The 22,047-nt window shown below is 43.5% G+C and overlaps 3 protein-coding genes and 1 pseudogene across 6 annotated transcripts in view; all 4 read left to right on the forward strand.

The window, feature by feature from the left end:
• The first annotated feature begins 1,016 nt into the window (after nt 1–1,016).
• Nucleotides 1,017–5,444, forward strand: LOC102992345 (protocadherin beta-8). Its single transcript, XM_024125962.3, has one exon. The coding sequence runs from the start codon at nt 1,176–1,178 to the stop codon at nt 3,573–3,575; it is 2,400 nt and encodes a 799-aa protein (XP_023981730.1). The 5' UTR covers nt 1,017–1,175; the 3' UTR covers nt 3,576–5,444.
• A 1,831-nt stretch (nt 5,445–7,275) lies between these two features.
• On the forward strand, nt 7,276–11,378 carry LOC102992079 (protocadherin beta-16). Of its 4 annotated transcripts, none has more exons than XM_024125087.3 (2): nt 7,276–8,304; nt 9,403–11,378. In XM_024125087.3, the coding sequence occupies exons 1-2, from the start codon at nt 7,561–7,563 to the stop codon at nt 11,056–11,058; spliced, it is 2,400 nt and encodes a 799-aa protein (XP_023980855.1). In that variant the 5' UTR covers nt 7,276–7,560; the 3' UTR covers nt 11,059–11,378. The 4 variants fall into 4 exon arrangements, with proteins under 4 accessions (XP_023980855.1, XP_023980861.1, XP_023980852.1 ...); XM_024125093.3 differs by having other exon boundaries at nt 7,276–8,253; nt 9,352–11,378; XM_024125084.3 differs by having other exon boundaries at nt 7,276–8,095; nt 9,194–11,378.
• Nucleotides 11,379–15,035: 3,657 nt separating this feature from the next.
• LOC129392365 (tigger transposable element-derived protein 1-like) lies at nt 15,036–17,959 on the forward strand (annotated as a pseudogene).
• Nucleotides 17,960–20,079: 2,120 nt separating this feature from the next.
• The window catches only part of LOC102991799 (protocadherin beta-14), a 2,662-nt gene continuing 694 nt past the window's right edge, over nt 20,080–22,047 (forward strand). The window contains exon 1 of the mRNA XM_055086910.1: nt 20,080–22,040. Within this exon, the coding sequence (XP_054942885.1) occupies nt 20,082–22,040 (1,959 nt within the window). The 5' untranslated portion in view covers nt 20,080–20,081. The remainder of the gene's footprint in view (nt 22,041–22,047) is intronic.

Raw genomic sequence — 22,047 nt, forward strand, 5'->3', positions numbered from 1 at the left:
TGAGAGGCCCACGTACCGCAAAAAAAAAAAAAAAAAAAAAAAAAAAATTGACACTGTAAGAAGAGAAGAGGACACCCTTCTGAGATACAGAATCATCGCTACCATCAGATTATACATGTATTAAAAAGATTCTCCAGCCTTTCCAGTTTCATCGTTTGATATGATAACTTCATTCTGAAATAATGCTGCTCATGAATTCTTCTACCATGTGAATCTTGGGGGTTTTTCTAGTCATGACAATGGATTAATGCAAACTGAGCTACCTGATGGCATCACATTATATGCCTGGTGTGTGTGTGTGTGTGTGTGAGGTTAATCTCTTTCTGCCTCAGCTTCCCCATCTGTAAGGTAAGGAACTCACAGCAGCCCTATGTAGTAAATACCATTAATATCTCCACCTTAGACAGATGAGAAAACTGAGGCAGAGGTTAAATAACGTGTCCAAGGTTCATGGCTACTAATTATTCCCATAGTTCATGGCAATAAAAGTATATAATTCTGAAAGTTTTCTATGTTATTATATATATATTTAAATATATATATTTAAATTTCTGCATATAGTCTTTCTTCTCAGGCAAACTGTTACATAAATATTTTTTTTGCTCCAAACTCAATTAGCATTATTGAAAGTAGTCTCTACTAATATCATTTCTCCTGTATGGCCCTCAGACAATTGCCTCAACCTTAGGGTTCAGAGATAGTAAAAATAGTATTGTAACCTTACATAGCTCGGTGATACATACTGGAAAGAGTTGGGAACATTGGGGAGTTCCCTGGTGGTCCCGGGTTCAGTCCCTGGTCGGGGAACTGAGATCCTGCAAGCCACGCGGCTCAGCCAAAATTTAAAAAAACAACAACAAAAAGAGCTGGGAATATTGCATCCATTTTCAACCCAGAAAATGTAAGATCCTCTGAGGACGCGTGGTGGCGCTGCACGATAAGGTACAAACCGGAACCGCAGCTGCGTCTCCATTAACAGACAAAACTCATCAGCAGAGCCTGGAAGCCCACGGGAAGCTTGGATGCCACAGAAGGAGGGCTGGGTCCTCTGTAAAGGACTACTCACTGGAATATTTCTGAAGTACCTTGTGGAATAACTACAGTCTCAGAAACGTACTGAGGCCTTTACAGCTCAGCGGAACCACCCTCGCCAGAGGCTATACCGAGCAAGAACAATGGAGGCCAGCAGGAAGCTCATTTGCAGACAAAGGCAAGTCTTTTTCTTCTTTTTCTTCTTGGGCTTAGCTCAGGCGGGCTCTGAATTTAGGCGTTATTCTGTGGTGGAGGAAACTGAGGGGAGCTCTTTTGTAACCAATTTAGCAAAAGACCTGGGTCTGGGGCAGGGGGAACTTTCCAGGCGGGGAGCTAGGGTCATTTCCAAAGGAAACAAACTGTACTTGCAGCTCGATCAGGAGACTGGGGATTTACTGCTAAATGGGAAACTGGACCGCGAAGAACTGTGTGGTCAGACAGAGCCCTGTATGCTGCATTTCCAGGTGTTGCTAGAGAATCCCTTAGAGTTTTTTCAAGCTGAGCTACAGGTAATAGACATAAATGATCATGCTCCGGAGTTCATGGACAGAGATATGTTGCTAAAAATATCAGAGAGCAGTCCTCCTGGGACTAAGTTTCCTCTGAAGAACGCTCAGGACATGGATGTAGGCCGAAACAATATTGAAAACTATATAATCAGTCCCAACTCCTATTTTCGGGTCCTCACCCGCAAACGCAGCGATGGCAGGAAATATCCGGAACTTGTGCTGGACAAAGTGCTGGATCGGGAGGAGGAACCTGAGCTCAGGTTAACCCTCACTGCTCAGGATGGCGGTTCTCCACCCCGGTTTGGCACCGCTCAGGTCTACATCGAAGTCGTGGACATCAACGATAATGCCCCTGAATTTGAGCCGCCTTTCTATAGGGTGCAGATCCCTGAGGACAGTCCCATAGGCTACCTGATTGTCAAAGTCTCTGCTACGGATATAGACATAGGAGTCAATAGAGAGATTTCCTATTCACTTTTTCAGGCTTCAGAAGAGATTAGCAAAACCTTTGAGATCAACGCCATGACAGGAGAAATTCGACTGAAAAAACAACTTGATTTCGAAACAACTCAGTCTTATGAGGTCAATATCGAGGCCAGAGATACTGGAAGTCTTTCTGGGAAATGTACCGTTCTGACTCAAGTCATGGATGTGAACGACAATGCTCCAGAAGTCACCATGTCTGCACTTACCGGGCAGATCCCCGAGAACTCGCCTGAGGCTGTGGTTGCAGTTTTCAGTGTTTCAGATCTTGATTCTGAAGACAATGGGAAAATAAGTTGCTACATTCAGGACGATCTACCTTTTTTCCTTAAATCTTCCATGGAAAACTTTTATACCCTAGTAACAGAGAGACCGCTAGACAGAGAGACCAGAGCAGAATACAACGTCACCATCACCGTCACGGACTTGGGGACACCCAGGCTGAAAACCGAGCACAACATAACCGTGCTGGTGTCCGACGTCAACGACAACGCCCCCGCCTTCACCCAGACCTCCTACACCCTGTCCGTCCGCGAGAACAACAGCCCCGCCCTGCACATCGGCAGCGTCCGCGCCACAGACAGAGACGCGGGCGCCAACGCCCAGGTCACCTACTCGCTGCTGCCGCCCCTCGACCCGCACGTGCCCCTGGCCTCCCTGGTGTCCATCAACCCGGACAACGGCCACCTGTTCGCCCTGAGGTCCCTGGACTACGAGGCCCTGCGGGCGTTCGAGTTCCGCGTGGGCGCCGCCGACCGCGGCTCCCCCGCGCTCAGCAGCCAGGCGCTGGTGCGCGTGCTCGTGGCGGACGACAACGACAACGCGCCCTTCGTGCTGTACCCGCTGCAGAACGCCTCGGCGCCCTGCACCGAGCTGGTGCCCAGGGCGGCCGAGGCGGGCTACCTGGTGACCAAGGTGGTGGCGGTGGACGGCGACTCGGGCCAGAACGCCTGGCTGTCGTACCAGCTGCTCAAGGCCACGGAGCCCGGGCTGTTCGGCATGTGGGCGCACAACGGCGAGGTGCGCACGGCCCGGTTGCTGAGCGAGCGCGACGCGGCCAAGCACAGGCTGATGGTGCTGGTCAAGGACAACGGCGAGCCGCCGCTGTCGGCCAGCGTCACGCTGCACGTGCTGCTGGTGGACGGCTTCTCGCAGCCCTACCTGCCGGCCCCGGAAGCGGAAGCGGCGGATGCGGCCCCGGCCGCCGCGCTCACCGTCTACCTGGTGGTCGCCTTGGCGTCGGTGTCGTCGCTCTTCCTCTTCTCGGTGCTGGTGTTCGTCGCGGTGCGGCTGTGCAGGAGGGGCGGGGCGGCCTCGGTGGGTCGCTGCTCGGTGCCCGAGGGCCCCTTTCCGGGCCACCTGCTGGACGTCAGCGGCACGGGGACCCTGTCCCAGAGCTACCAGTACGAGGTGTGTCTGAAGGGGGGCTCTGGGACCAGCGAGTTCAAATTTCTGAAGCCAATTGTGACCAATTTTCAGGGCCATTCCCCTGGCCCAGATATAGAAGAAACCCCCAACTTTAGGAAAGATTTTGGTTTCGGTATTCAGTGACAGCAATTGTTTTTCACGTTCCATATATTTTAAATTGATGATACTTCAACGTGATGGTTTTTCTGGCAACCTATCATGAACTTTTAAACTAAACTTGCTTGCAAATTTTGTTTTAAAGAAAGGTATATTTTCTTCATTACTGTAAGAAGATTAATGGTCCTAAATCTTGCCTCTCAAAACACTGTTGAAGTCAATAAATGTACAAGTCCTTTCTGGCATAGCTTAGAAATGTGTTAGGAAAAAAACAGTGGGAAATTAATTCTATATAATCAGTTATATTTCCTTGAGTTTTTCTTATTAGTTTTTAAACCATTAAGTACATAAGAGCAGTACTGCACTAACACACTGAAGCATGCCCAATGAGGAAGGAGAGAGAACTGGTACAGTGAGAATCTGGCTCTTACTTTATTCTGCTCTCATAGCACTTTAATCTTATTTTCTCATATTAATTGTGCTTCCTTTCATTAATATACCAGTGTTAGTTTCAATATAATTATTGTAATTGCTTTCCACTTAGTTTCACTGGTGGAAAAGGGGAGAAAAGCTACACTATATTTATCCAGTGTGATGAAAGGGCATAGTAGGAAATTGGCTTTTCCCACTTGAGAAACATTGGTCATCTTGTGTCAGAAAATGCAGTAGCTGTCCAATCTCCATTCATCTTTTCTTCTTTGGTAACACACTCCAAATTTCATTTAGTGCATTAGTGTGCTTAGTCAAAAGAACATGTTTTCCCAGGCACCTTGGCAGCTAAAACGGGACATTTGACTATATGTATATGCAAATGTTGTTAGAGACTTCCAAGAAGGCCATTAAAAGGGAGGTGACTCATCTAGGAAGGGGTCCCTTTTTGTCCTTCTCTAACTGCTTCTTGCTGCTTGGAATGTGGGAGTCTTGGTTGGAACACAATCAGTCATATTGAGCCATAAAGCAACACTAAGGATGAAAATAATGGACCAAGACAGTCAGTATAGAATAAACTTTAAAGAGATGAGGATCCCTGATAATCACAGTTATCATGTCATCCCTGGATTGCTCACTTCTGAGCTTTTTTTACATGAGAAATAAAGGAACTTGTATCCCATTTAAGCCACCATCATTTTAGTTTTGTGCTACCTCCAGTGGAATACAATCCTAATGCTTTCACAGTAAGATTTTTTGTTAAAATGTTATGTAATACAGTAAAATAGACAGATCTAAAATAGACAGATCTTAAATGTATAGTTTGATCTAACTGATCTTTGTCAAGTTTTCCGTGATTTCTAATTTAGTTAAGAGTACAGAGTTCTTTACATTCATTCTCTTTTTAGTCCTCTGCCAAACCCTAAGGAAGTTGGCATGTTATTTCCTCTTTCACTTGTTCACAATTCTGAAGTAATAAAAGGAAAAATTTGGAATATATTCTAAGTCTACTTGAATGGAATGCCCCAGTTCTTAACCCATAAGCTATCACAGCAGGCATTAACTGGTGGCATTGTCTTCCTAACCAAGGAAGTGAAATCCTTCTATTGCATGAATTGAACTCCTATGTAGAAATGTAACTTTTAGTCTGTAGCTTGCTTTTGTTTCTATACCAGAGATCACACTGCTCTGGACCAATAAACCCAAAGTTCTTACAGAAGCACTGACCTAAGTAAGCTGGGTCAGATACCACAATTGACCTTCATCATGATCGAATCAGCCTGATTACCTTCCTGTACCTTCTCAACATATCACATTCATTATTGCAGAAATGAAGTCGCTAAACAGGGAGTAGAATTATCCTGTGGTTGTATTTCTTGAGTTTTTTTGTACTATTCCTTCAGTCTTTTTCTGTCAGTCCTAATATATATTTTCTTTTTTTTGAAAGTTTATTATATACATTCTGTAAGTCCCTTATTCAAATTAAATATACTGTATTCATTTTAACACACTATTTCTTTGAAAGCAGTTGCTATTCTAGTATTAGCTCTAAATGAAATAACTAATTTCAGAAACGTATAGGCAATGATGTGAAGGAATTTTTATCACTAAATAATTTAGAGATTCTGGAAATTAAATAGAAATAAAGCTGATAGGCTCGTTATTTTCTATTAAAACTAACCATATGTCTTTGACAACACCTCTTAAAAATTATGCTGAAAAAAGATTTAGAGGGTCATAAATGACTTTATTCTGAAAGGATGGCTCACAAGAGCTGAATCAGACATTCTTCAGCATTTGCCGTGATAATCCAGTTTTGCAGAGTGATGAATTTTTGTTGACTCAGATGCTGGGTGCATGAAATTTCATGCTTATGTATTCATTTTCTATTTCTACTATTAAAAATTACCACAAACTTGGTTGCTTAAAACAATAAAAATGCACTACTATATAGTTCTGTAGGTCTGATGTCTGATATGGGTATGACTGGGTTAAATTCAAGATGTCACCAGGGGTGCATTCTCTTCTGGTGGCTCTAGAGGAGAATCTATTTCTTTCTCTTTTCCAGCTTCTAGATGCTGCCTACAGTACTTGACTCATTGCCCCTTTCATCCATCTTCAAAGGCAGCAACATTGTGTCTCTTAGTCCACTTCTTCTGTAATCACATACCCCTCTGACCATAGCCAGGAAAGGTTCTGTCCCTTCTAGATAATCCAGGATTAACCTACCCCCCACAAGGTCCTCAATTTACTTATATCTGTGAATTCTCTTTTGCCATGTAAGATAACATATTTACAGATTTGGGGAATTAGGGCATGAACATCTTTCGGTGGGTGGCCATTATTCTCTCTACCGCAGGTTGACTGCTTGGAAGAAAATTATCTGGTCTAGCAGGACCACCTGTGGCCAAAGGACGGCGTACAAAGACCTTTATAACAGAAGTTTAGACTTCATTGATTGAATGCTTTAATCCCAGACAAGGTATTTATCAAAAATTGTTCTACAGATTGTTAACAAAAACACTAGATTTATAAAAACATTATGATTCTTTACTGGAATTCAATTTAAATTTTAAAAATGGAAAATCTGAACTAGAGTATTTTGGGGGTTTTTTAGATGATGAAAATGTTCTGAAATTGACTGTGGTGATGGATGCACTACTCTGTGAATATACTAAAAGCCACTCAATTGTAGACTTTAAACGAGTGAATTGTATGGTATGTGAATTACATCTCCTTAAACCTATCTTTTAAAAGGAATAAAACAGAAATTATTCTTGTCATGATTTAAAAAAATCCCAAAACATGGCAGGCCTAACCTTTAGACTGCCTTTTGGGGAAATAACTTTCCAATAATTTGAAAGTTTCAAAAACTCATGTCCTCAGGCTTATGTGTTGGAAAGAAGAGGAAGTAATCTACTCTTTAATAAGGCGTTGATAAAATACTCTCTTTAGAACCATCACTGATTGCAATTTTGCAGTGTCCACTCATCTGTAATTCTATAACATGTACCATGAAAATAATGTACTTGTGAAACTGTTCCCATATTATTTCGGAAATATTTTGCTCCTAAATTTATATTCTTCTCAGCTTAAATGTTAATTAAATTATTTTATTTAATTATTCACCCTGAACAGCTTTAAACAGTCAACATAATGAAAGTTTGCTCTTAGCACTCCTTCTGTGTAACAACACAGCTCTCTCTGCACTCATAAAAATCACAGGAAAATAGAACTAAGTGTTTCATATTACAGAACACGGTTGACACAGCCTATGTGTTACATTTAGGAGAATTTTGCATCCAACGTTAAACCAGAAAAGATAAGACATAGTGATAACGCATGGTGGCGCTGCAGGTTAAGGTGGTGAGAAACAGAATTGCAGACGTAGCTCCAGGATCCAGCCAGTTTCACACTGCCTGGAAGCTGAAGAACAGCTTTCTCAGTCAGAGCACAATGTGTGTGAAACCTCTTTAAAACTGTATTTAGAGACATAGTTCTGACCTGCTATACTGCAGGACCGGACTACCAGGATCCTGGGCATATATGAAGCTTCTGTGAACTCAGTTTTCAGGAAAGAGCAATGGAGATTGGATGGATGCACAATCCGAGACAAAGGCAAGTCCTAGTTTTCTTTGTTTTGCTGAGCATGTATGGGGCGAGCGCCGAGTTGGGGCCCTATTCAGTGGTGGAAGAAACAGAGAGAGGCTCCTTTGTGGCAAATGTAGGAAAAGACCTGGGGCTGGGGTTGACAGAGATGTCCACCCGCGGTGCCCGGATCATTTCCCAGTGGAACAAAGAGCATTTGCAGCTCAAGGTTCAGACTGGGGATTTGCTCATAAATGACAAACTAGATCGAGAGAAGCTATGCGGTCCGAGTGAGCCTTGCATACTACATTTCCAAGTATTAATGGAAAAACCGTTAGAGATATTTCAGGCAGAATTGAGAGTGAAAGACATAAATGACCATTCCCCCGTGTTCACTGAAAGAGAAATGATTCTAAAAATACCGGAAAACAGTCCTATAGGAATTGCATTCCCTCTGAGTAATGCTCTGGACTTGGATGTAGGCAGCAACAATGTTCAGAACTATAAAATCAGCCCCAACTCCCATTTTCGGGTTCTAACCCGAAATCGCAGCGACGGCAGAAAATACCCTGAGCTGGTGTTGGACAAAGAGCTGGATTGGGAGGAGGAGCCTGAAATCTCATTAACCCTGACAGCGCTGGATGGCGGCTCTCCGCCTCGGTACGGAACCGCCCAGGTGCGCATTGAAGTGGTGGACAGTAATGATAATGCCCCTGAGTTTGAGCAGTCGCTCTACAAGGTGCATATTCCCGAAGACAGCCCCGTAGGCTCGCTAGTTGTCACTGTCTCTGCCAGCGATGTAGACAGTGGAGTCTATGGAAAAATATCATACACATTCTTTCAGCCTTCAGAAGATATTAGTAAAACCTTGGAGGTAAATCCTATGACAGGCGAAATTCGACTGAGAAAAAAAGTAGATTTTGAAACAGTTCTGTCTTACGAAGTGGACATCAAGGCCACTGATGGGGGAGGTCTTTCAGGAAAATGCACTCTTCTCCTGCAAGTAGTGGATGTGAATGACAATCCTCCAGAAGTGACAGTGTCTGCATTCACCACTCCCATCCCAGAGAACTCCCCTGACATTGTAGTTGCTGTTTTCAGTGTTTCAGACCCTGACTCTGGGGACAATGGGAAAACTATTTCCTCCATCCAGGATGACCTTCCTTTCCTTCTAAAACCTTCAGTCAAGAACTTTTACACCTTAGTAACCCAGAAAACACTAGATAGAGAAGAAAGAGCCGAGTACAACATCACCATCACCGTCACTGACATGGGAACCCCCAGGCTGAAAACCGAGCACAACATAACCGTGCTGGTGTCCGACGTCAACGACAACGCCCCCGCCTTCACCCAGACCTCCTACACCCTGTCCGTCCGCGAGAACAACAGCCCCGCCCTGCACATCGGCAGCGTCCGCGCCACAGACAGAGACGCGGGCGCCAACGCCCAGGTCACCTACTCGCTGCTGCCGCCCCTCGACCCGCACGTGCCCCTGGCCTCCCTGGTGTCCATCAACCCGGACAACGGCCACCTGTTCGCCCTGAGGTCCCTGGACTACGAGGCCCTGCGAGCGTTCGAGTTCCGCGTGGGCGCCGCCGACCGCGGCTCTAGCCCGAATTCTCACTTCTACATTAAAATTCAAGACAGTGGTGATGGAAAGATATACCCTGAACTGGTCCTGCACAGAGCGTTGGACCATGAGGAGGAGCCTGAGCTCAGATTAACACTCATAGCACTGGATGGTGGATCCCCGCCCAGGTCTGGGACAACTTCGGTCCTCATCAAGGTCTTGGACATCAATGACAATGCCCCAGAGTTTCCTCAGAGGCTCTATGAGGTGCAGATCCTGGAGGACACACCTGTTGGCTCTTGGATTATCACCGTCTCTGCTAAGGATTTGGATGCAGGAAACCATGGGAAAATATCTTACACATTTTTTCATGCATCAGAAGATATTCGTAAAACATTTGAAATCAATCCACTATCTGGGGAAGTTCATTTGCGATCACACTTGGATTTTGAAGCAATACAGTCATACATTATAAATATTCAGGCAACAGATGGTGGGGGTCTTTCGGAAGAATGCACTCTTCTGGTTAAAGTAATAGATATAAATGACAATCCACCAGAAGTGACCATGTCATCAATTACAAAAATAATTCCAGAGAACGCCTCAGAGACCCTTGTGGCTCTTTTTAGTGTCCGAGACCAAGACACTGGGGAAAATGGGAGGGTCGTTTGCTCTATTCAAGATTACCTCCCATTTTTTCTGAAACGGACCTTCAAGAACTTTTTCACTCTAGTTGCAGAAAAAGCACTGGACAGAGAGGAAAGAGCCGAGTACAACATCACCATCACCGTCACTGACATGGGAACCCCCAGGCTGAAAACCGAGCACAACATAACCGTGCTGGTGTCCGACGTCAACGACAACGCCCCCGCCTTCACCCAGACCTCCTACACCCTGTCCGTCCGCGAGAACAACAGCCCCGCCCTGCACATCGGCAGCGTCCGCGCCACAGACAGAGACGCGGGCGCCAACGCCCAGGTCACCTACTCGCTGCTGCCGCCCCTCGACCCGCACGTGCCCCTGGCCTCCCTGGTGTCCATCAACCCGGACAACGGCCACCTGTTCGCCCTGAGGTCCCTGGACTACGAGGCCCTGCGGGCGTTCGAGTTCCGCGTGGGCGCCGCCGACCGCGGCTCCCCCGCGCTCAGCAGCCAGGCGCTGGTGCGCGTGCTCGTGGCGGACGACAACGACAACGCGCCCTTCGTGCTGTACCCGCTGCAGAACGCCTCGGCGCCCTGCACCGAGCTGGTGCCCAGGGCGGCCGAGGCGGGCTACCTGGTGACCAAGGTGGTGGCGGTGGACGGCGACTCGGGCCAGAACGCCTGGCTGTCGTACCAGCTGCTCAAGGCCACGGAGCCCGGGCTGTTCGGCGTGTGGGCGCACAACGGCGAGGTGCGCACGGCCCGGCTGCTGAGCGAGCGCGACGCGGCCAAGCACAGGCTGGTGGTGCTGGTCAAGGACAACGGCGAGCCGCCGCTGTCGGCCAGCGTCACGCTGCACGTGCTGCTGGTGGACGGCTTCTCGCAGCCCTACCTGCCGGCCCCGGAAGCGGAAGCGGCGGACGCGGCCCCGGCCGCCGCGCTCACCGTCTACCTGGTGGTCGCCTTGGCGTCGGTGTCTTCGCTCTTCCTCTTCTCGGTGCTGGTGTTCGTCGCGGTGCGGCTGTGCAGGAGGGGCGGGGCGGCCTCGGTGGGTCGCTGCTCGGTGCCCGAGGGCCCCTTTCCGGGCCACCTGCTGGACGTCAGCGGCACGGGGACCCTGTCCCAGAGCTACCAGTACGAGGTGTGTCTGACTGGAGGCTCTGGGAGTAATGAGTTCAAATTCTTGAAGCCGATTCTCCCCAACCTCCCGCCCCAATGCCCTGGGAAAGAAATAGAGGAAAATCGTACCTTCTACAATAGCTTTGGGTTCAATATTCAGTGACCATAATTAACTTTTATATCTCATAGGTATGTTGTTTTGTGGCACTTCCATACCAACATTATTTCCCCCAAAATATGTGTGTTTGAAGTTGTACTGATGTTACTTTTATATTTTCGCATGTTCTACCCACCTTTACTTTTAAGTGAATGTTTATCTTTACCTGTGGTTACCTGTGGTTGTAGTTAGATAGCAATTTATTCTCTAACCAAGGAGGTCTTAATTTGTAATTAATTTGCCTCCTCAAATAATAACACCAAATCAGTTTTTGCTCATGGCCCTCTCTCCCGTTGAACTTTCATTCACAATTATGATAAAATAAAGCAGACCACTTTCAAAGTATTTCAAGTGTTCAAGTATTTCTTCATTTTATTTCTTTCTTGTGGTTTTTCTTGTGGTTGAATAATGGTTGCTATTCAGAAATGTCATTCTTCTTTCTTTAAATTCACCACTTTTTTAGTTAACATTTTAAAATGTTTATTACTGCTGAAAATATACCTGAAAAATCATGTCCTATGATACAATCATAAACACCTTGTTAGAATGGGCCAGAAGGCAATTTTCTTAGTGTGTCTTCCTTACTCATCCTGGAGGGTTATTCTGAAGACACATTAATATTGTGGCCACCCACAGAATACTGGACTATGAAGTTATAATTTTCCAAATGTCTCATTAATGTTACAAAGGTATAATGCAACCTAGTTGAATACAGGCTCCCAAATAATAATTTGTTTATTGTAGAGTGGACTTGTTTGCTAATGTGTATAATTTTTTGCCTCCTGTGTTATCCCAGAATTTAATATATATACACTGGGCACTAATTTTCAAACTTTAAAAAATCACAGGCAACTGAAAAATTACATTGTATATATTATATAACATACATGTTTTATATGAAAGAAATGTTTTGTGAACAGTGCTTAGCTTTTTTGTGATACAATCTGAAATTGCCTGTATTATTCCATTCTATTTAATTTTCAAATGTGGTCATGATCCACTAAATTGATTTCATGACCTACTAAATGGGTAGCAATCCAAAGTTTCAAAACCAGTTTTCTCAGATATTTGTAGAGTACTGAAAAGTATGAAAAGATAGTCCTTTAACATTCTAATTTTCGAACTTTTTTCAAGTCATTGTAGGAGGAAGTTTTGTTTCATGCTGTACAAGCACCAACCAACCACTTTTGCCTTTAGTAACCTGACTATATTACAGAAAAGAAAGCCTTCATTGTTGGGGGAGGATCTTTCCAATGAATTTCATCAAAAAGTCTAAAGTCGGTATGTTGTGGAAGGAAAATGTAGATGAGCAAAATGAGTAAGGGTATAGAAGGAAAGGAAGTGTGTGAGAGAGAATAGGCATGAGAAAGAGGAGGTGCATGAGGGTGAGTAAAATGATTGCTTTTATGCCTGAGGTGGGTCCACAGACTGGAGTCAATGCCACGCACTGCCTCTTGAAGATATTCTAATCTTAACATTATAGAGGGGCTGGGTATTAGTCAGTTAATAATGCCTGGAAGTCAAACCTCCTGCTCTAACATATCCAAAATAATCTAATGTTTACAGGCCTTGAATGCTAAAATTTCACCACCAGTTCTTTTGAACTGTGTGGACTGATTAATTACTCTTTGAATTCAAGAAAAATGGAGGGAACAGAAGTCTCTCCATGCAGGCTAACTAAATTCTAATTTTCTATTTTCAGAAGTGGAACTCGGAGTAAGTTCTTCTTCCCTAAACGAAAGGTTCCTTACATAGAGAACAAAAACTCATATTAATTAATCAAAATTAATTTTGTGTTTACTGTTCTTAGTGGGGAAAAGATGGAGGACTACTAGCTTAAAGAGATATACAGTGTTATAGCTGTCAACAACCAAGGTGGGAGTGTTCTAGCAGCTTGTTTCCCCAGTAAGCTTGGTCTCTCTCATCTATAATGGGGGAGGGGGAAAGAGCAGTTTAAACAGCTCAGGCAGAAAATCTAACAGGTGCAACAGCAGAGAAAAGGACGAGGTACTTGTCCTCTTGCTTAGAGTTTTTCCAGCTATCTGAACAGGAGGACTTGTCTATTTCTGGAAAGAACTATGTGTTTCCTGACTCTAATGGAGAGAGACCAGGCCTTCAGGAGCTCAGATGCCCATATATAAGTAAACCAACCAGTTATCTTACAATGTATTGCTAAAAATATTTTTCTCTTATGCTTCAGATACCTTATTTATAGTTAAATATAAACCAGTGCATAGGAATCCAACTGTATCAGCCAATTTTATATTAAAGGACTATAAGTTGTCCAATGGGAAGAGGTCACTTACAAAATGGAGATGCAAGAGGCTGCTCAGCCTCCCAGAATTGATTTTCTTGAAAACCCTTACCAATAAGAACAAAATAACACTTTAGGATGGAATTTGCCAAGAGTATGGGAAAGAAAGGACTTAAGGACATTTTCACTTACAAACACATTGTTTTCCTCATCTCCATTCTATTTCAAGTCCCTATCCTATTACTGCATTCCTGCATCCACTGATTAATCTAACATGGCCTCTCAGTCCTCTGCTCCAGTTGTCATTAGTGCCTTGGCTACATGCTGTACTTTTCCACTACCCAGAACTGTTCTTTCTATGAAATATGATTTCAGATCTCTCCCTCTGAGAACACAACCTTCTATGCCTTTAGCCCTCTCATCCTGCTACTCCTATCACATCTTGTCTTTGACCTTGTCGTGACCTCTATTCCATGATGCTACTACAACCTATCAACCCCCTCCTGTTTTAATTTCCTTCCCATCCAGCTGACTCCCTGCTTACCACTCCCAATCATTTCATGCTCATATTCTCAATTCTCTTGTTCAACTTGCCTTCACTCTAGGATTTCCTTCACCACCTGATGAAACTCCACATTAGATGAATATAGTTATCTCTTTTCTCTTACACCTGGGATGCTGCACTCTATAAGACAAACTTAGAAAATTATCAATACTATTGCCACTAAGTTTATCACACCCAAACTTAATTGGGCTTTCAAGATCAAGAAATCTTTTAATATTTTCCTAATCAGCTTTCTCTTTTATTCTCCATAACAACTACTTCAAACCTACTTATCTTACTTTAAACTACTCACCCTACTACTTACACACCCGCTTTTGGCAAATGAACTTGCTTAATACCTTAAAGAGAAAACAGAATCCATCAGATGGGAATTATCTCAATTTCCTGTCCCCAAACCTATACTCTTGATAGCATATGTACTTGGAAAATTTCCTCTACTGAGGGCCCTTCCACCTAAGTCCAATCCCTTCATATATAGGATCCCTGGATCCTATTTTGACCACTTTCTAGGGGCTTCACATTGATTACATTCTTTGCTGTGTATCTTAATTTTCTGCCTCTTTACTCAATACTGAAAATTAGCATTTAAAAACATTTCTCTAGGCTTAAAAAACCCTCCTGAGTCTAAATTCTCCTCCAGATACCAATCTACTTCTTTCTTTTGCAGCTACATTTCTCAAAAGAATTGACATTTTTATTTCCTTATCCCTCTCTCTTTTCATCCCAGTGAAATCTAATTTTTATCACAACCACTCTACTGAAAACTGCTATTGTAAAGCTCATCAAAGATTTCTGTATAAGTTAGGTAAGGTTACACTACTGAAATAGAGCAGCACAACTACACAGTGGCTTGTAAAAGTACGTATCTCTTTCTTGTACCAGCCACAATGTAAATGATTGGGTAGATAGGGCAGCTTTGCTTCTCATGGTCCTTCTGGAACCAAAATTTGTTCCAAGTAATTCCTCTTACATTCCCTGTTTCAGTGTATAATCTACATGACTTGTAGCTGGGTCACTGCCACATCTGGGTTCTAGCTGGCTAGGAGGGAAGAGACACATACAGATGTCTTCCATTCCAGACCCAGAGGTAGCAAATAAAAATTCTGTTCACAATCTGTGAGAACTTAATTAGCCACACCTAACTACAAGGGAGGCTGAGTCACCATGTGCCTGGGTACAGTTCTATTACTATATAGAAAAGGAGGACAGGTTTTGGCAGACATCTATCAGAATCCTCCACAATGACCATCTTCTTAAATCCAATGTACCATTTTAATACTTATTTTTCTTGAGTTTTCTGAAGGATTTGCTACTGTTGATCTTCCTCATCTCCTTGAAATGCTATTTGCTTTTAGTTTCATGATTCTGAATGCTGCATCTTCCTTGTTTTTAAAAAATGTTTCCTTACCTCTCCTTTAAATGAAGATGTTTCTCAGAGTTCTGTGCTAAGCCTCTTCTATTCTTATTTGACACACTTTTGCTTGGTTCTCTTAGAGATCTCATGGTTTCAAACACCATACACAGGCATACCTCATTTTATTGCACTTTATTGCATTTTGCAGATATTGTGTGTTTTTACAAATTGAAAGTTTTTACAAATTCAAAGCCCTGCAATGAGCATATCTATCGATACCATTTTTCCAAAGCATTTGTTCACTTTATGTCTCTGTGTCACATTTTGGTAATTCTCACAATATTTCAAACTTTTCATTTTATTATACTTGTTATAATAAAACAAATATAATGGTGATCTGTGATCAGTGATCTTTGATGTTACTATTGTAATTGTTTGGGGGGGGGCACCATGAACTATACCCATATAAGACAGTGAACTTAATAGATAATGTGTGTTCTGACTGCTTTACCAACTAGATGTTCCCCATCTTTTTCCCTCTCCTTGGACCTCCCTATTCCTGAGACACAACAATATTGAAAATAGGCCAGTTAGGGGACTTCCCTGGTGGCACAGTGGTTAAGAATCCACCTGCCAATGCAGGGGACATGGGTTTGATCCCTGGTCTGGGAGGATCCCACATGCCACGGAGCAACTAAGCCTGTGTGCCACAACTACTAAGCCTGCGCTCTAGAGCCTGCGAGCCACAACTACTGAAGCCCACGCACCTAGAGCCCTGCTCCACAACAAGAGAAGCCACCGCAACGAGACGCCTGAGAAGCCTGTGCACCTCAACAAAGAGTAGCCCCTGCTCGCCTCAACTAGAGAAAGCCCTCGCGCAGCAACGAAGACCCAACTCAGCCAAAAATAAAATAAATAAATTTTAAAAAATTTTTAAAAAGAAAATAGGCCAGTTAATAATCCTAGAATTTGCCTTAAGTGTTCAAGTGAAAGGAAGAGTCACATGTCTCTCACCTTAAATCAAAAGACAGAAATGATTAAACTTAGTGAAAAGGCATGCTGAAAGCCAAGACAAGCTGAAAGCTAGGCCTCCTGCACCAAACAGCCAGGTGTGAACGCAAAGGTCAAGTTCTTGAAGGAAATTAAGAGTGCTACTCCAGAGAACACATGAATGATAAAGTGAAACAGCCCTTATCACTGATATGGAGAAAGTTTTAGTGACCTGGATAGAACATCAAACCAGATACAACATTGCTTTAAGCCAAAGCTTAATACAGAACAAGGCCCCAACTCTCTTCAATTCTATGAAGGCTGAGAGAAGTGAGGAAGAAGCAGAAGAAAAATTTGAAGCTAGCAGAGGCTGGTTCATGAGGTTTAAGGAAAGAAGCTGTCTCTAGGATGTGAAAGTGCAAGGTGAAGCAGAAAGTTCTGATGTAGAAGCTGCAGCAAGTTATCCGGAAGATCTAGTTAAGATAATTCATGAAGTTGGCTACACTACACCACAGATTTTCAATGTCAGTGAAATAGTCTTATATTGGAAGAAGATGCCATATAGGGCTTTCATAGCTAGAGAGTAGAAGTAGGTGCCTTGCTTCAAAGTTTCAAAGGACAGGCTGACTCTTTTGTTAGGGGCCAATGCAGCTGGTGACTTTAAGTTGAAGCCAATGCTTATTGACCATTATGAAAATCCTAGGGCCCTTAAGAATTATGCTAAATCTACTCTGCCTGTGCTCTTTAAACTGAACAACAAAGCCTGGGTAACAGCACACTTGTTTACAACATAGTTTACTGAGTATTTTAAGACCACTGTTGAGATCTAGTGCTCAGAAAAAGATTCCTTTCAAAATATTACTGCTCATCGACAATGCATCTGGTCACCCAAGAGATCTGATGGAGATGTACAACCAGATTAATGTTGTTTTCATGCCTGCTAACACAACATCCATTCTGCAGCCCATGGATCAAGGAATCATTTTGACTTTCAAGTCTTACTATTTAAGAAATACATATCATAAGGCTTTGGCTGCCAAAGACAGTGATTTCTCTAATGGATCTGGGCAAAGGAAACTGAAAACCTTTTGGAACAGATTCACCATTCTGGATGCCATTAGAAATTCATGATTCATGGGAAAAGATCAAACTATCAATATTAAAAGAGTTTGGAAGAAGTTGATTTCAACCCTCATGACTTTGAGGGGTTCAAGACTTCAGTGGAGGAAGTAACTTCAGTTGTGGTGGAAATAGCAAGAGAACTAGAATTAGAAGTAGAGCCTGAAGATGTGACTGAAGTGCTGCAATCTCATGGTAAAACTTTCTCATGGATGAGGAGTTGCTTCTTATGGATGAGCAAAGAAAGTGGTTTCTTGAGATGAAATCTACTCCTGGTGAAAATGCTGTGCAGATTATTGAAATGACAACAAAGGATTTAGAATATTACATAAACTTAGTTGATAAAGTAGCGGCAGAGTTTGAGAGGATTGACTCCAATTTTGAAAGAAGTTCTACTGTGGGTAAAATGCTATCAAACAGCATTGCGTGCTACAGAGAAACTGTTCATGAAAGGAAGGCCCCATCGATGCAGCAAACTTCATTGTTGCCTTTTTTTAAGAAATTGCCACAGCTACTCCAACCTTCAGCAACCATCAACCTGATCAGTCAGCAGCCATCAACATCAAGGCAAGACCTTCCATCAGCAAAAGCATTACGACTTGCTGAAGTCTCAGATGATAGTTAACATTTTTTAGCAATAAAGTATTTTTAAGTTAAGGCATGTACATTGTATTTTTACACATAATGCTATCGCACACTTAATAGATTACAGTATAGTGTAAACATAACTTTTATATGCACTAGGAAATCAAAAAATTTGTGATTCACTTTACTGAGATATTCGCTTCATTGCAGTGGTCTGGAATGGAACCCAAAATATCTCTGGGGTATGCCTGTACATGCTGATGAATCTCAAAGTACATATCTCCAGCCCAGATTTCTTTTCTGTGTTTCGGTTATATATGTACACACACACACACACACACACACACACACACACACACACACATTCCGCAGGCACTTACCTCAATATCAACATGTCCCAAACTAACTTTATCTTTTTCTATTTCAATCTTGGTTGTTGGTTTTTTTCCAGCATTCCCTGTCTTAGTGAATGATGCACTAACCATCAGTACCCAACCCAGAGAGGTGTTCATTATCCTTGAGTCTTTCCACTTTTTCTCCCCATGCAAGCCATCAATCACTGGGTCTTAAATATTTTTATCTTCTAAATATCTTTCTAATCACCCCGCTTCTCCTTATCGACACTAGTATTACCTTCATCCAGGCTACCATCATCTCGTAAATGGTCTCTCTGATTCCAGTTATTCCCCCTGAAACTGATTATCATACTTCAGCCAATTTTGATTTTTCAATAATGCAGGTGTAATTATGTTAATCAACTGTTTAAGATCCTACATTGTATTATAAGTGCCTTTAGGATAAATTTTAAAATGCATGCTATAACTCATATAATTGTTTATGTCCTTACTCTGCTTTTTTCCCCCAATCTCATTTTAACATTCTCCCCGTTCCATGGTTTAAAGCTCGAGGCATATTTAACTTCCCTGTTTCCTTAAAATATCTGTTCAAAACACTTCTTCTTCTCCTGAATGGCTCCTCCAGATCACAACTGGTAGTTCAATACCTTAGGAAATGTTTCAGTGATGTCCAAAAATATGGATTAGATTTTATTTATTTTAACAGGCACTTAACAAGCACTTACTAGCCAATTTGTAAAAATTAACTCATTAGATTCCTATGATAATAATCCTACGAGGTAAACACTATTATTACCCCTATTTTACAGTTAAGGAAGCAGAGGTACATAACTTGCCCAAGACTTAAGATAGTGAATAGCAGAACTAGGACTCTAATGTAGACATTTTGGTTCCAGAATCCATGTTCATAACCACTATGCAATGCTGTCTGCTAGGTATAAGATGTCCCTTCTTGGTATTTATATATTACTACTTACCTGTGCATACATTCTGGCATATTTTAATTACTTGCCTGACAAATTTTCTAGCCTGTGAACTCCATAAAGACACACATATGTATTTTTAAAAATATATAAGCGAAAAAAGCAATGACATTACTAACTATAATCGACTGAAATCTGTAAGTGTTTACAAGAGTGTAGGGGAGAATATATTTGCAATTACTCAATAAATGGCCTGAATAAAATATAATTTTTTCAGTTCAGGACATTTTAATGGTTCTTCTTGTCGGGCATTCAAAACAGAGATAATTCAGTGCACTTCATGAACCTTGTTTAAATACTGATTCAAACAAACCAACAGTAAAAAGTATTTTGGAGGAAAATGCATAAAACCAAACACAGATTGAATATAAATTATTTTAAGCTACCAGCACTAAATTTGTAGATTGTGATAGTAATATAGTATATATTTTAAAGTCCTTATCTATTACAGATACTTAGTGAAGTAGTTAGAGGTAAAAATACGTGATGTCTGGGATTCGCTTTAAAATACTCCAGATGAATTTATGAATTACTTGTTCAAAGAGAAAAAAAAATTCTACTGAAAAAATTCATAGAGACGCATGGTGGCGCTGCAGGATAAGATGAAAAGAGTGCTTCTACAGCACTGTGGGCTCCATTATTCACGGAAACAGAGAACATCCAACCCACTGAAAAGAGAGATATTAAGGAGCTTCACCTACAGACCTGCTGGAGGTTTATATACCCCCTAGAAGTTTCCAACTAAAAAAAGAATCAGAGCCTCAGCTTGCAAAATTAGAGCTGAACTTAAATTTTTCCACAAAAGAGGTTTCTTGAAGAAACTATGGAGATCGGAGGGGCACTCGTTCTGCGGAAAAGGCAAGTTCTGATTATCTTTGTTTTACTGGGATTGTCTCAGGCAGGTCCTGAGTCTGTGCGCTATTCTGTGGCAGAGGAAACAGAAATTGGCTCTTTTGTGGCCAATCTGGCAAGGGATCTGGGGCTTGGGGTGGAGGAGCTCTCTTCGCGGGAGGCGCGGGTAGTGTGTGATGATAATGAAAAGCATTTGCACCTCGATTTGCTGACCGGGGATTTGCTCGTAAATGAGAAACTGGACCGGGAAGAGCTGTGTGACTCCACGGAGCCCTGTGTGCTGCATTTTCAGATGGTACTGGAAAACCCTTTACAGTTTTTTAGGGCTGAGCTGCATATCAAAGATATAAATGATCACTCCCCTACATTTCTTGACAAGGAAATAGTTATTAAAATATCAGAGAGTACCATTATTGGAACCACATTCCTAATGGAGAGTGCCCAAGATTTGGATGTAGGAAGCAACAGTCTCCAAAACTACACAGTTAGCCCGAATTCTCACTTCTACATTAAAATTCAAGACAGTGGTGATGGAAAGATATACCCTGAACTGGTCCTGCACAGAGCGTTGGACCATGAGGAGGAGCCTGAGCTCAGATTAACACTCATAGCACTGGATGGTGGATCCCCGCCCAGGTCTGGGACAACTTCGGTCCTCATCAAGGTCTTGGACATCAATGACAATGCCCCAGAGTTTCCTCAGAGGCTCTATGAGGTGCAGATCCTGGAGGACACACCTGTTGGCTCTTGGATTATCACCGTCTCTGCTAAGGATTTGGATGCAGGAAACCATGGGAAAATATCTTACACATTTTTTCATGCATCAGAAGATATTCGTAAAACATTTGAAATCAATCCACTATCTGGGGAAGTTCATTTGCGATCACACTTGGATTTTGAAGCAATACAGTCATACATTATAAATATTCAGGCAACAGATGGTGGGGGTCTTTCGGAAGAATGCACTCTTCTGGTTAAAGTAATAGATATAAATGACAATCCACCAGAAGTGACCATGTCATCAATTACAAAAATAATTCCAGAGAACGCCTCAGAGACCCTTGTGGCTCTTTTTAGTGTCCGAGACCAAGACACTGGGGAAAATGGGAGGGTCGTTTGCTCTATTCAAGATTACCTCCCATTTTTTCTGAAACGGACCTTCAAGAACTTTTTCACTCTAGTTGCAGAAAAAGCACTGGACAGAGAGGAAAGAGCCGAGTACAACATCACCATCACCGTCACTGACATGGGAACCCCCAGGCTGAAAACCGAGCACAACATAACCGTGCTGGTGTCCGACGTCAACGACAACGCCCCCGCCTTCACCCAGACCTCCTACACCCTGTCCGTCCGCGAGAACAGCAGCCCCGCCCTGCACACCGGCAGCGCCTGCGCCACAGTCAGAGACGCGGGCGCCAACGCCCAGGTCACCTACTCGCTGCTGCCGCCCCTCGACCCGCACGTGCCCCTGGCCTCCCTGGTGTCCATCAACCCGGACAACGGCCACCTGTTCGCCCTGAGGTCCCTGGACTACGAGGCCCTGCGGGCGTTCGAGTTCCGCGTGGGCCCCGCCGACCGTGGCCCGCCCGCGCTCAGCAGCCAGGCGCTGGTGCGCGTGCTCGTGGCGGACGACAACGACAACGCGCCCTTCGTGCTGTACCCGCTGCAGAACGCCTCGGCGCCCTGCACCGAGCTGGTGCCCAGGGCGGCCGAGGCGGGCTACCTGGTGACCAAGGTGGTGGCGGTGGACGGCGACTCGGGCCAGAACGCCTGGCTGTCGTACCAGCTGCTCAAGGCCACGGAGCCCGGGCTGTTCGGCGTGTGGGCGCACAATGGCGAGGTGCGCACGGCCCGGCTGCTGGGCGAGCGCGACGCGGCCAAGCACAGGCTGGTGGTGCTGGTCAAGGACAACGGCGAGCCGCCGCTGTCGGCCAGCG

This window comes from Physeter macrocephalus, chromosome 8 (assembly GCF_002837175.3).
Source record: "Physeter macrocephalus isolate SW-GA chromosome 8, ASM283717v5, whole genome shotgun sequence".
NCBI classification, from domain to species: Eukaryota; Metazoa; Chordata; class Mammalia; order Artiodactyla; family Physeteridae; genus Physeter; species Physeter macrocephalus.